The sequence below is a fragment of the Mus musculus genome, chromosome 11, assembly GCF_000001635.26.
Source record: "Mus musculus strain C57BL/6J chromosome 11, GRCm38.p6 C57BL/6J".
In the NCBI taxonomy this organism is placed as follows: Eukaryota; Metazoa; Chordata; class Mammalia; order Rodentia; family Muridae; genus Mus; species Mus musculus.
This window is the reverse complement of record NC_000077.6, coordinates 94,789,121-94,803,710: the sequence shown is the minus strand read 5'-3', so window position 1 is coordinate 94,803,710 and position 14,590 is coordinate 94,789,121. Positions and strand designations below refer to the sequence as shown.

Here is a 14,590-nt window from a genome sequence, read left to right as displayed (position 1 = left end):
TTTGTCTCTGACTCATCAGTCCTCCTTTTGCAAATGAATTTGCAGAGAGTTAGAGACTGCATGGCTTATGGTCACACAGCCCACCAGCCAGAAGTACCATATTTGCTAAAATGACTCAATGCTGCCCATATAGGCAGAACTGAGGTAAAGCCAAGCATTCACCCTCCTTGGAATAGATCACAGCCCAGTGCTATTAGGCGTCATAGATACAGAGCAGTTTTAGCAGAATGTGGAGAAGAAAGGGATGGTAAGAAAAATGCAGAGGGATGAAACAAAACACAGCCCAGCTCTAAACCAGCTTGTAACCTGGGGTTGCAAATTTGTTGGGGGAATAGCCTGGAGACACTGGTCTTGTTGGGATTAGCCTGGAGACTAGAACTAGGCTCAGGTTCTGTTGGGGAACAACTTGGAAACTAATGCTAGATACCAGCTTGCCAGTCTACCTGAGTTCAAAGTTAGGTCAGGGTCTCTGAAAAGGAGTCCGAATTTAAAAGCTTTGCCATCTCACTAGAAGTAGAGTTACAGAAGCTTATGAGCCATCTTGTATATAGATGCTGGACACTGGATTCAGGTCCAAGGACAACTGCTCTTAACCTCTGAGTCAACTTCCCAGACTCCTCAGCCTTCCAACCCCCACAGAGTTGCTGTGTATTCTTTTCTTTTCTTTTCTTTTTTTCTTTTTCTTTTTTTTTTTTTTTTTTGGATTTTCGAAACAGGGTTTCTCTGTATAGCTCTGGCTGTCCTGGAACTCCCTTTGTAGACCAGGCTGCCCTCGAACTCAGAAATCTGCCTGCCTCTGCCTCCCGAGTACTGGGATTAAAGGCGTGCGCCACCACCGCCCAGCACTATGTGTATTCTTGACTGTCCTGGAACTCTTGGTCTGTAGACCAGGTTAGTGTAGGTGATCCATCTGTCTCTGTCTCCTGAATGCTAGAATTTAAAGGCTTGTACTGGGTCTGACAACATGGCTTGGTGGTTAAAAGCATGGACAGCTCTTCCAAAGGTCCTGAGTTAAAATCCCAGCAACCACATGGTTGACACAACCGCCAGTAATGACACCATCCAAAAACAGTTATAGTGTACTTATTAATAAAGATAAATAAATCTTCAGGTCTGAGGGAGCATGGATCCAGCAAGCTAGGCTGACCTTAGCAATTAAAGACCATAAATTCAATTCCCAACATGAAGGCTCACAACCATCATTACAGCTAAAGTGTACTCATATAAAATAAGTAAGTAAGTAAATAAATAAATACATCCTTTTGGGGGGTTCCACACAGGGTTTCTCTGGCTGTGCTGGCTGTCCAGGAATTCACTCAGTAGACCAGGCTAGCCTTGAACTCAGAAATCCTCTTGCCTCTGCATCCCAAGAGCTGGAATTAAAGGCATGTGGCACCACTTCCGGCCTATAAATCTTTAAAAAGATAAAAATAAAAAGACTTGTGATACCACCACCTGGGGTTTTTTGTTTGTTTGTTTGTTTGTTTTTGTTTTTGTTTTTTCATTTAATCCAGGCTCTGGTCTGGATTGGATCTCACTAATTAGATCATACTAGCTTTGAACTCACAGAGATTTGCCTCCTCCCTGATGGGATTAAAGGCTGTGTCACCACGCCCTGCTCTATCCACTATTTAAGCACAGCCAAGCAGAGGGACTTCCACAGTGCTCTCCTCCATCCAACCTACGAGGCTGGTAAATCAACGTCTTCTAACCTCCCACCTCCCAGTTCCTCAAACTCAAGCAAGGCCAGCTCCTCTCCACTTCTCTTCCCTGAGCTCCTGTTCAGCTTGCAGCCCTGGTCCAGCCAACTCCAGTGTGTTAACTCTGGGCCTATCCTGAGGCTGGCCCCATAGGTGGAGAGAAGTGGAAAAGGTCCTGCCCTGTCACTCTGTCCTTACACTCTGAAGATCAGTGGCCCCCTTGACAGGATGCTGGACGCCTGGATCTGGGGCACACTCACCTTGACCTTTGGCCTGCTTTCCAGTCTCCAAGGAGTAAGTGCCAACAAGGTAAGTGAGACTTCTATGACTTTTGAGGACCCAAAGGGGCAGAGGCCTGCCTAGGAACCCAGTCCTCAACTTAACTTGTCAGGAATAACCTTAACCACAGGCAATTGGAAACTTCCTGTCTGTTGTGTTTTGGGAAAGGGTAGGTAGGGACCTCAGAGGGAGGCTATGGGGAAACATGGTCCCCATCTTGGCAGGGCTGTGTTGTTAAATGGGATCTGGCCCCAACCACAACCCTGAATAGAATCTGTGACTCCCGTTTTAGTCTTAGCATGTCTTATTAAGCCCTGAGTCAGGCTGAGGAACCTGAGGTCTTGCTTGTCTGGGTTAGGGGTCTTTCCTTCCATGTTCCAACATGGTTGGTGACCTTGGGTGTAGTTTATTGTCCCTCTCTGGGACTTATCTGTTTGTGTACCAGGAAAGTGGACGTTCTCACTTATCTAATTAGTTAAAAATTTGATCAGGCGTGGTGCCGCACGCCTTTAATCCCAGCACTTGGGAGGCAGAGGCAGGCAGATTTCTGAGTTCAAGGCCAGCCTGGTCTACAGAGCAAGTCCCAGGACAGCCAGGACTACACAGAGAAACCCTGTCTCGTAAAACCAAAAAAAAAAAAAAAAAAAAAAAAAAAAAAATTTGATCAGAGACTAGACCTGGCTGCCAGTCTGGGTGGTCTCAGGCCTTGATTCCAGGAGGCAGGATTTGAGGGCTTGTTCATGTTCAATCTCTAAGTGTCTTGGGTTGGCAGGTTTCCCTCAGAGGTAGTCAGAACAAGCCTTTGTTTAATACAATCTTTTTGTTAGTTTTGATTTTCAAGTCAAAGTTTCTGTAGCCCTGGCTATCCTAGAGCTCTGTAGTCCAGGCTGGCCTCAATTCAGATTGAATTTACAATCTTGGTTGAGAATCTGCCATGGCGGGCAGGCGTAAGTGAAGTCCCACGTCGGCTCCCCAGAACAGTGTCCCCTGGTTGTTGGGAACCTGTCATTCTCCATCCAAGGCCATGCATGAGGGAACCCAGGATCAAGACACTTCCAGTCTGGCACCTCTGCATCTTTTGTTGACCCTCTCTGCAGCCCCAAGTATAGACACTGTCAGTCCTCCCAATCAGATCTAATCAATCCATGTTTATTAAACCTCAGGCCCCCAACCATCCTGATCAGACCACCTGGTTAAGATGGGACAGGGAAGAATCCTGGTCCAGTTTATCAGACTTGTCTCTGTCAGCCTTTTTTTTTTTTTTAATTTTTATTTTTTTGTCAAAGTGTCTCACTATGTAGATTATACTGACCTTGACTTCGACAAAGACCTGCTTTGATACCCCAGCATTGTAATTAAAGGCAGTGTCCAACGTGCCTAACTCTTTCTTTTTTTTCTTTTTTGGTATTTTTAATAAAAATTTTATTACACAGCTATGTCATTGACACTTGTCCAAATCCAAATGATGTTAGATACAAATCTACATGTGGGTCACAATGACTCCACAGATTATATGGATTCTATGATTTTATGTCCTTTAAACAAGAAGGAAAAAAAGTCCAAGTCTGACTTGATAGGAGAGGTCCCAGCAGCTCTAGGACCCTTAGAGTGCAACAGTCTGTGATTTCCCCATTTACGAAAGAGTTTATAAAGAGCTTTGGTCAATGGGCTCTTCAAGTATGTATGGTTGCAACGAGTCCATCACCGCTCCTTTGCCCAACTCTGTGCGACAGCTACAACAAGCTGGGGCACAGGCCACATTTCCCAGTGCTACAGTCACAATACTTCTTTAAAAGCATCCATTGGTGATTTTTAAAAAGTAAAAATGTAATATAAGATAAAGCAACACCGAGGCTTTACTCAAACAGAAGAGCTATTACGTCCAGTTTTGTGTAAATGCTACTTAAATGTAGTTAGTATAGGATCCCAGTGGTGTTAACAGCTCACACCATTAATCCAAGCCTTGTAGAGGCAGAGGCAGATGGATATGTGATCTAGTCCAATCTGGTTTACAGAGCCAATTAACAGGACAGCCAGGGATAAAGAGAGAAACCCCATATGGTCCAAGACAATAATTTGGTATGTGGAAGACGGGGGAGAGAGAGACAGACATAGATAGACAGACAGAGAAGTGGGGAGAGAGGGAGAAATGAGTTCTGTGTTCCTGGGCCCCTTGTGTCTTTAGCTCACAGCACTCATCCTCACCAAAGAACAGAGCTACTGTGAGCATGATCCCAGCTGTGACTGTCACCTGACTTTTGTCTTTTTTTTTTTTAAGCAAAGAAATGTTATTGTGAGGATCATTAGTGAAGCCAAAAGCTGGCTTCCTCTACTTTATTGGTTGAGAGAGGGCCTAGTTCTAGCTAACCTAGAAACTGTGGCATCCTGAGATTAAAGACATGCAACCCCACACTCGGCAATGGTTTTAAGTGAAGTAGCCAGAGAGGGCGCTGCCTTGATACCCGGGGGAAGAGAGTCCTAATTAAGAGCGTAGACAGTACCACTATCAACAGGATGGGATTCTGTATGGAGACCTTGGGTGCCTCAAAATACTGAAGGATGCAGGGCAGGGGGTTTCCCGCAGGGATCTGAGGATGAATAGGACATGAATATGTTTATTGAATTCCCAGAGTTGTCTCTTCCTGTGACACTGGATCATGGGGGCAGTGGGGGACTTAGGTTGCTTTCTAGGGGGCTCTGAAGATAAGGATCAACTGTAAATGGCTTCCTAGGCCAATCTGCTAGTGTGTGTGCCCTAGGTGTAGTGGACCACATCTTTAATCCAGCAGTCTGGAGGCAGAGACAGTTAGATCTCCAAATTACTGTCTAGCTGGGCAATAGAGTGAGACAAGTGCTTGTCTCAATGAAAATAAGAGTGAAGGAGCTTGCGTGATAATTTATGCCTTTAATCCCAGCACTTGGGGAAGCAGTAGAAGGCTCCAGTTCTTGACCCTGAACATGGTAGTTGGAGGGAGGGACAATCTCAGACCCAGTGTCTTTTTTTCTTGTCTTTTTTTTTTTCTAGATAGGGTTTCTCTGTGTAGCCCTGGCTGTCCTGGAATTCACTCTGTAGGCCAGGCTGGCCTCGAACTCAGAAATTCACCTGCCTCTGCCTCCCAAGTGCTGGGATTGAGGGTGTGTGCCACCACACCCAGCAGACCCCCTGTCTGGAACAATGTCTCCATAGAGACAAGCCTCCAGTTCTCTTTGAGAAGGTTTCTTCTTCCCAGTCTAGCCTCAAACTGGCTCTGTAGCCTTGAATAGTTCTGCCTCCTCTTGCATTCTGTCATGATAGACAGCACCCCTGGTTTTGCACACCTCCCTGATTTATCTGCATGCTGGACAAACACTCTAACACCTGAGACCCAACTCCCAGGCTTTGAGCTCTGACCTCTGTCTTTTTCCTTCCACAGACTGCAAACACATGTGACATCTTGTAAGTATGGGACTTTGTCAATAATTGTCAGTAAAGGCAGGGGGAGGGATGGGTGTGTGCTCAGATTCTGACCTGGATAAGGGGACAGACACTAATTCATATCACCTTTGCTGGAACCATAGCCCCTCTCACCTTACCCAACCATGGGATCTGCAGGTCTATAGCAGCTGCTAATACCCAACCTTTCATAAATGTAGGGGGTAGAGGGAGTCAAATGAGCAATGTCCCACTCCTGCCTCCCATGTAAGTTCAGCATCAGGACCATTCTGCCTGAGGAATAATGGCTTACTGCCCTAAAGAACTCTGAACTCAGGTTCCCAAGGCCAGACCCCAATTCCTCCCAGTGAATCCAGGATGGATTTCTGTACCCCACACCCACAAAGGGTGCCTGGCAACCTGAGGGTCTAAGTGTCTAGGGAATCAGGGACCCTTCGGTTTGACACTCTGCTGCCATCAGTATTTCCCATGACTGTTTGTTCTGACCAGAAGCTGCCCCAAAGGATTCACATGCTGTGACAATGAATGCTGCCCAGAAAGAAAGGTCTGGGATTCTGCAAATAACCCCTTCAGGTAAGGCAAGGGTCACCACTTCTGGGCATCTTCACTGAGGGCTGGGTCTACCTAAATCAGGGTGGGGGTGGGTGATGGAGGAGATATGGCAAGGGAGCAAGACCTGGGCACTTCTGACAGCACCATCACCCACCTCCCTAGGATCCTGTCCATCATCATATGTACCATTTTACCTGTGTTGTTCATCTGTGCCCTAGTGAGGTGCATATATTCCAAGTGCAGAGATCTACAGCATGACGTCAGAACATCGGATCATCGGGCTCCTCCAGAACCGCCCTCTATTGCTCCCCTAGAGAGCATTAGGGTCACCTCCTTTGATCCACCACCGCGCTACAGTCAGTTGGGACTTTCTATCACAATACCTAATGTGTTTCATAGCTGGTGGTCTGACATGTCGAAATAATGGACTGGGGAGGGAGGATAATGGATTGGGCAGGGCTCTGTCAAACATTTTTGTCATTTTTTACACAGACCTAAATAAAACAGGTTTCCCTTTTCTACTGCTGGTTGTTTTGAAACCAACTCACACAAAACCACCTCCTCTCTACAGCCTCAGGCCTGAGGGTCCTGCTGGCCAGATGAGAGGGACCCTTTGAGCTTCCACACACACAAACCTCTTGGATCAAGCCCAGGACCCTGGAATGACTGCCTATCCCATCATGTCTCTTGTCCTTTGATTTAATTTATTCTGCTGCCCCCTCCCCTTTTGTGATGAGAGCTAAGCTGGATCCATAATCTCTGTCCACACTAAAGGCTGTTGACATTTTTAAGAACTGGGGTTGGCTGTAGTGGATGTAGAGAGATCATTGCTAATGGACTGCCAATCTTGACTGGACAGCTTGCTCTGCCATCCTACAGCAGCACTTCTGTGCCTGGAAGAGTTTGAAGACTGAACTGCACTGACTTTGAGCCATCTTCCAACCATGCCTGGGCAGAGAGGACCTCACTGCTCCTCTATGGCAATGCAAAAATAAACCATACAGGGACTAAGTTTCAATGGCTGGCTGCTAAGTGGGGATGAGACAAGGTCAGAGGCTGACCTGCTTCTTCCAGTGGTGACTGACTGCACTGAGCACCTGCTGGGAGGATGGAGCATCCCAGATGTGAGTGAATACTTAAGCCTTCACCTTCCTGGGTCCTTGGTGGCAATAAAGAAAGGAACTGAAAAGCTCTCTGGTTCCTGTTCTAGTCCTGAGACCTGCTTTCCTGGGACACAAGAACTTCATGAAACATTGGACTCTTAGGGAGATACAAGCCAGAAAACAGCCTACTAGGGGAAGGAAGGGTAGGGAGAAAGCCTGGAGAATCAGACTTAGTTAGACTCCCTTGGAGTAAGACCACTTCCTTCCACATTCCTCTCCAGGAATCCCCTGGAGGGTGAGAGGAAACTGATCCTGCCTTGCTCCTCATCCTACTGATCCTGGGTTCCAGGCTCTACATAGAAACGCAGCCCAAAGTGGAGTCTTGCTGGGAAGAAGGTTTTGCTCTGTGGCTGAGGGGCTGAGGACAGCTTGGAGCTGAAGTGGGCAGAAAGTGAAGACAGTTCCTGGCGCCCATGCCTTGGCACCTTGCCCCGGTGTTTCCTGTGTGTGCTGCAGAGGGTTGAAGGCCATTGTTTTCCTTCAGACAGACAACACTACCAATACTCACTGCTTAGGTGTGCAGGCAGGGCAGGTGTGGCTGTCCTGGACTCCCTCTGTAGACCAGGATGGCTTCAAATTCAGCATCCCCACAATACTCATCCCTGGGCCACCACAGAAGAGGGCAGGACAGGGATTCTGGCTAGATTCGGGCTCTGAGAACTGGGACTGTCCCTATATGAGGAGATCACATCAGCCTGCTTGTCACCTACCTGACACTGAAAATGGTAGAGGGCTTTTAATTCAGTGGCATGGGCTGCAGAGAGTGGCTTTCCTGAAGTTCAGTGGCTGACATATTTTATTATATTTAAAATGTGCATCTGCGTTCTGTGAGGGTGTCAGATCCCATAGAACTGGTGATCCAGATGCCATGTGGGTGCTGGGAATTGAACCTGGGTCGCAAAGGGCAGCCAGTGTTCTTAACCACTGAGCCATATCTCGAGTCCCCTGGATTAGTATATACCCACTCAGTATAGTCACTACTGTGGGTGAGAGTGAAGAGATGTCACATTTTCAGAGATGACCTTGCATTGTCCATTCATACCACCAATATTTATCAATCCCCGGCTCTACTCTTCCTTGTCCTGGGTGTCCAGGATGACACCAGGCACAGTCACCTCTAAAGAGAAGCAGGCAGAGAGACCCACACACCAAAGCTCACAAAGATGCAGATGCTCATCTCCTGGTGCCCTAGAGTGGGTGGGGTGTGAAATGATGGTCCACATCCATTGACCTATGGGATCTTGTTCTGTGAGACATGCACATACACTGAACATCCATCCCCTATGGATGAAGGATCTGTCATCCTAACCTACATTGTGTCTGTCTGATTGGGAGAAGAGACAAGTTGTTTTGAAATAAACTTACTCATTATATTTTTATAAATGTGTGTGAGTGTGTTTGTGTTTTTCTGTGCATGTCTATTAAGATCCAGAAGAGACAGTACTTTGGTGTAGTCTGAAGTTAGTCAGGAATCTGAGGCAGGAGGATTACAGATCTGAGTCTAGCCTGAGTTACACTGAGTTAAAGTCATGGTGGGGAGGGTAGCTGAGAACATAGCTAGCTCAGTGGTAGAGAATTTGCCTAGCATGTGCAAACCCGGATTAAGTCTTCAGTTGCTGCTCCAACAATTCTAGTGCTGTATGAGAGCTAATGTGAGCAGTAAGCAGGTAGTTAACTGAGCATTAAAAGGAAAGAAAGAAAGAAAGAAAGAAAGAAAGAAAGAAAGAAAGAAAGAAAGAAAGAAAATGTTAAAACAAAACAAAACAAAAAAACATGAAAAACTTCTCAAGACAGTGTTTCTCTGTGTGGCCCAGATTCCCTCTGTAGACCAGGCTGGCTTCAAACGCAGAGATCCACCTGCCTCTGACTCTCAATTGCTGAGATTAAAGGTGTGCACCACCACTACCCAGTTTAAGGTTTTATTTTTAATCTACATTAGTTTTTTGCTTGCATGTGCATCTGTGTACCAGTGTGCATGCAGGAACCTAGGAGGCTGGAGTGGGCAATGGATCCCCTGGAACTTGGGCTCCAGACAGTTAAGAGCCATTTTGTGGGTGCTGGGATTTGATCCTGGGTGCTATGCCAGAGTGGCCAATGTTCCAAATGCTAAACCATCTCTCTGGCCCAAACTTTATCTTTTGTGTGCTTCAGCATTGCTTGAGGGTTTTTCTTTTCCAACGCACAAGCCTTGCTTTTGTAGATTTGATGAATGTGTTTACAGAATTTCTTTATAGGCAGATGTAGTTTATGAAGGGCTGGGGATACAGCTCAGTGGTAGATTGTCAAACAGGTTTAAGGCCCTCTCCTTCAAACATTAGCACTGGAAAGAACAAACTATGTGAAATATCATCAATGACAATTGTTATACTATTCACCCCTGTTATGAAGACAGACAAGGGGCTGGCTAGATGGCTCAGTGTGTAAGAGCACTGACTGCTCTCCTGAAGGTCCTAAGTTCAAATCCCAGTAACCACATGGTGGCTTACAACCACCCAGTAATTAGATCTGATGCCATCTTCTGGCCCATCTAAGACATCTACAGTGTACTTATGTACAGCTACAGTGTACTTATGTATAATATTAAGTTTTGGGCTGGAGTGAGCAGGGCTGCCTGGAGTGAGTAGAGGTCCTAAAAACTCAATACCCAACAACTAGATGAAGGCTCACAACCACCTGTACAGCTACAGTGTACTCATATATATATAATATTAATCAATAAATCTTAAATGACAGAAAAGTAAGTCTGATGGGTGGCACAGGTGGCATGTACGCACACACTGCTGGGGACTGAACCTCTGGCCTCAAGTGTGCTAGACAAGCACAATGGAGCTGATTCCTAGCCACAGGACAATCCTTTAGTATAAATACAATGCTCACTCCTTTTCTGTACTGGGGAGGCTTGGGGCTCGAGTCACACTTCTGAATATAGCAAGCAACTTAAGATGAGGTCTCCTGGCCAGGCAGTGGTGGCACATGCCTTTAGTCCCAGCACGTGGGAGGCAGAGGCAGGTGAATCTCTGAGTTTGAGACCAGCCTGGCGTACAGAGTGAGTGCAAGGACAACTAGGGCTACCAAGAAACCCTGTCTCCAAAAACAAAACAAAGCAAAACAAAACAAAAAGACGATGAGGTCTCTCCCTTCCAGCCTTAGTCTTGCTTCTTTCTCAACTTAAGTGTCCCTGGTCAGAGCCTGCCTCAGGGATTTTGATCTTTCCATGAAACTTGAACTCACGCCCTACCATCACTGGGCCTACCCAGAGGGCTTTCTCCATCATCCAGGCTCCAGTTTTCCCCTGTCTGAGAGACATCTCTGATGCTGCAGAGAGAGGAGCCCCATCCTGTCCTAAAGTTGCCTTGCTTTGTGTTGTCCTGTGTGTTCATGCACTGTGTCCACTCTGCACCCAATCTCCCTCAAGGAGGAACCTGCCACTGTCACAAGGAAGCCCAGAGTCATGACTTGGTATGCCCAGTCCATGGTGGGTATCATACCTTGGTGAATGACTTCTTGTGGACCACAGCAGCCATGGGCAGCTCAAAAGAAAAGCCAGAAATGTCTTGTGGGGGAAATGGCTCTGGAGACACCTGGTACCATCTGAAAATTTGGTCCCCAGGAGAGAGGAGGGGATAGATGGAGAACAACATGGAAATTAAAGAAAAGGGGAGGTCCCTGTCCTTTATGAGAAGTACATGGTCCTTTGATCAGAACATGAAGGGCAGCAGGTTCCCTGCAGGAGGAGACAGTCAGTGCCTCTGCAAGGGCTTGAAGGTTTTATAGGGCAGAAAAGAAAGGGACCTTTTGGGGTAGAGAAATTCCATCTACAGATCAGTTTCCTGCAGTCTCTGAGTTTCCAAGTGCCACAGAAGGTCTTTATCCAGTGTTGACTTTCTTCTGAGAACCCCACTACCCCCAGGGCTTCAGGTCTTACTGCTATGTTGATAATCTTGTTGGGCAGGTGTTCAGATCCTTCAAGCTGACTCAGGAGTTTCTAACTAACCTGGGATCTTTTTTTTTTTTTTAAGATTTATTTATTATCACATGTAAGTTCACTGTAGCTGTCTTCAGACACACCAGAACAGGGCATCAGATTTCATTACTGATGGTTGTAAGCCACCATGAGGATTGATGGGATTTGAACTCAGGACTTTCAGAAAGATCAGTCAGTGCTCTTACCCACTGAGCCATCTTGCAAGCACCACCTGAGGCTCTTTTAGGTCATTTCCCTTTCACTGCATGTGGTAGCACTCTTTCTCCTTTTCTCCTTCTCCTTCCTCTTCTCCTTCTCCTTCTCCTTCTCCTCCTCCTCTTCCTTCTCCTCTTCCTCCTTCTCCTCTTCCTCCTCTTCCTCCTCCTCCTCATTTTTCTCCTCTTCCTCCTCCTCCTCTTCCTCCTTCTCCTCTTTCTCCTTCTCTTTCTCCTTCCTTCCTCTTTCCTTTCTACAGTCAATTCTCAGTGAGCCCCTCCAAAGTTACCAGACACTGTAAGGGAGCAGTGGTGGTTGGAAGGTAGGAGGTACTTCAAGCAGACACCATTCCTGTCCCCATCAAAGACACACACAAGTCAACAAGGGAATCTCTTCTAGAGCTGCTGAGAGCTGGGTCACAAACCCCAAGCAGGTGACTCTAGAGAGCTCCCCCAAGAGGGGGTGGGGCTGAGACTGCTTAGGGAAGGAGGCCAGGCTTGTTCTCTTTGAGGAAGTAACATTGAGCTAACTGTAGTAGAGGAGAAATACAAATATACAATGTGGCATGCAAAGATCAATGGGCAGCTTCTGCAAGGACCTACAGGAGAGGTGAAACCCAGAGCCTCAGAACCCCAGAATGCTTATCAAAGGGCATGCTTTCTCAGTTCTGAGCACCAGGGGTGTGACATGAAGATACTGGCCAGGTTGCTCCTTTCACAGGCTTTGGGAGTGGTGGCCAGCAGGTGTCTCTGAACAAGGAACTGTCCTCAAATCTCTACCTTTGTGGTTACAAAATCTGTCTGCTAAGGACATTCTTTTCTTTTCTTTTCTTTTCTTTTCTTTTCTTTTCTTTTCTTTTCTTTTCCTTTCCTTCCTTTTCTTTCTTTTCTTTTTTTGATAGGACTGTTCTTTTTATTTTTTTTATTTTTTATTTTTATTTATTTATTTGTTTTTTCGAGACAGTTTCTCTGTATAACCTTGGCTGTCATGGAACTCACTCTGTAGACCAGGCTGTCCTTGAACTCAGAAATCCGCCTGTCTCTGCCTCCCAAGTGCTGGGATTAAAGGTGTGTGCCACCACTGCCCGGCTAAGAACATTCTTTCTGCACTGAAAACTCAACCCCAACAGATCCTTATGTTAATTACTTAATACTAAGATAGTGTTGTAAGTTAAACCTCAGCTTTGGAATCTCCTTAAGATAGAGGCATTTCTAAGTAGGGAAGCAAACAATGCAAAGACTTCAGGAAGTACCTGAAACAGACAAGATTCTCTGATCTCTTCCTCCTTAAGCATACAAAAATAGTAAGGACAACTGAAAGTTGCTTTCAGACAGCAAAGCTACCTAAAGAGGCGTAGTCTAGCAGCTGAGCTCTCTGACACAGACACTCTAACCTGTTGAGCTGCACACATGATGTGCACTGGGCTACAGGTTTCTTGGCTTTGTAAGCCGTTACAATGTTGGCATGGACTTTCGGTAATGCTGCTGTCTTTGAGACATTTCTGCTCTTATAAATCATCCCTCACCAATACTCCTGTAAGTAACCACAATCAAAGTAACTGGCTCCCAATTTGGTCTTTGGTGTTGTCCTTACTTTGATTTTCTATCTGAGAAAAGTAGATGTTTGTTCATGGATCCCCAAGAACAGTGTCATGTATCTATTGATAACTTATTACAAATAAGGTCTCATCTTGAGCTTCCAGTGATCAATTTAGAGAGCTAAAGAAGGGAGAAAATAGGGCTGGAGAGATCGCTGAGCAATTTAAGAGTATTGACTCCTCTTCCAGAAATCCTGAGTTCAATTCTCAGCAACCAAGTGGTGGTTGACAACCACTTGTAATGGGATCCAATGCTCTCTTTTGATAAGTCTGAAGAAAGTGCCAATGTACTCCTATACATAAAATAAATAAATAATTGTTAGAATGAGGAGGAGGAAGAGGCAGAGGAGAGGAGGAGGAAGAAGAAGAGGAGGAAGGAGAAGGAGGAGGAGGAGAATGAGAAGAAGAAGAGGAAGAGGAGGAGGAGGAGGAGGAGGAAGCACAAGCCCTGTATATTCCTGACAAGGCAAGAAAGGAATTTAGCAGGCTGGAAAGATGGCTCAGTGGTTAAGAGTATCTGCTGCTCTTGCCTGGGTCTTCTTTTTGATTCTCTGTACCAGTCCCAAAACATGTGATGCCCACAGGCACATGTAAGCAAACATAGAGTCCACATGAGGTAAAAATAAGTAAACCATTTAGGGACTTAAAAGAACACCCAAAACAGCACATTGGAAAATACATTCCCACCCCACCTCATGCCATCCCCATAGTATGATGACTGTTCTTGGTTGGCAAATTGACTACATCTGGGATTGATTAAAATCCAACTGGCTGGGTACACCTGTGAAGGGTTTTTTTTTTCTTAAATCAGTAAAATCCAATCTTAATAGAGAATTTTTTGGGGGGGTTGGTTTTTCGAGACAGGGTTTCTCTGTATAGCCCTGGCTGTCCTGGAACTCACTTTGTAGACCAGGCTGGCCTCGAACTCAGATATCTGCCTGCCTCTGCCACCCAAATGCTGGGATTGAAGGCGTGGCCACCACTGCCCGGCATATAGAGATCTTTTGAGGCAAGAAGATACACATTACTCTGAACAAATTCATTCCTTATTCGCATTAGATTTTACTTCTTCAGGATTTTGGTGCATACTGAAGACCAGTGGTGACATCCAGCCTTGTGGACTGACTGACAACTGGATTCTTGGAGTCCCCATTGGTAGACAGCCATTGTTAGCTTAGCCAAACTGCAGCCTGGAAGCCATTCCGATAAATCCCTTTTCTATATATATATAGAGTCATTATATCATTTCTGTTCCTCTAGAGAACTCTGACTCCTATAAAAGACTGGTGGGAACTTTCCCCATTCAAGGAAATCTGGAAAAGGCCAAAGCACTCAGCTCACACTGAAAATCCCTGACTCACCTGAGCTGAAGACCTGAGGAGTTGGCCACAGAAGAAAACCACTTTATCCTTCTGTAATACAGTGCTTTCCTGTCTTAGTGTGCCCTCAAATCCTGCCTTCCTTTCTTTCAACCCTAGGGAATGCTCACTTCTTGTCATTCCACAGCAGCATGGGTGAAATGTGGCCATGTCTCATTATCAGTGACAAACGAAGGAGAAAGCTCACAACTAGGAGAACTGGGCTTCTGTTTCCTCCAAGAGTCAGAGATGGAGACATTACTAAGAGGTGCAGGAGTGAGTGCTATTGGGCAGGGTGAGCTTTGAGGAAGTCTGACAGGTTTGAATC

The 14,590-nt window shown here is 45.9% G+C and overlaps 1 protein-coding gene across 2 annotated transcripts; it reads left to right on the top strand.

Moving 5' to 3' along the window:
* Positions 1-1,675: 1,675 nt before the first annotated feature.
* Positions 1,676-6,472, top strand: Gm11546 (predicted gene 11546). Of its 2 annotated transcripts, XM_006534604.2 has the most exons (4): positions 1,676-2,009; positions 5,393-5,415; positions 5,902-5,985; positions 6,127-6,472. In XM_006534604.2, exons 1-4 carry the CDS (start codon positions 1,929-1,931, stop codon positions 6,386-6,388), a joined length of 450 nt encoding a protein of 149 aa, XP_006534667.1. In that variant the 5' UTR covers positions 1,676-1,928; the 3' UTR covers positions 6,389-6,472. The 2 variants fall into 2 exon arrangements, 1 of the variants encoding a protein (XP_006534667.1); XR_880152.2 differs by lacking the exons at positions 1,676-2,009; positions 5,393-5,415 and having other exon boundaries at positions 5,500-5,985; positions 6,183-6,195.
* Positions 6,473-14,590: the final 8,118 nt, after the last annotated feature.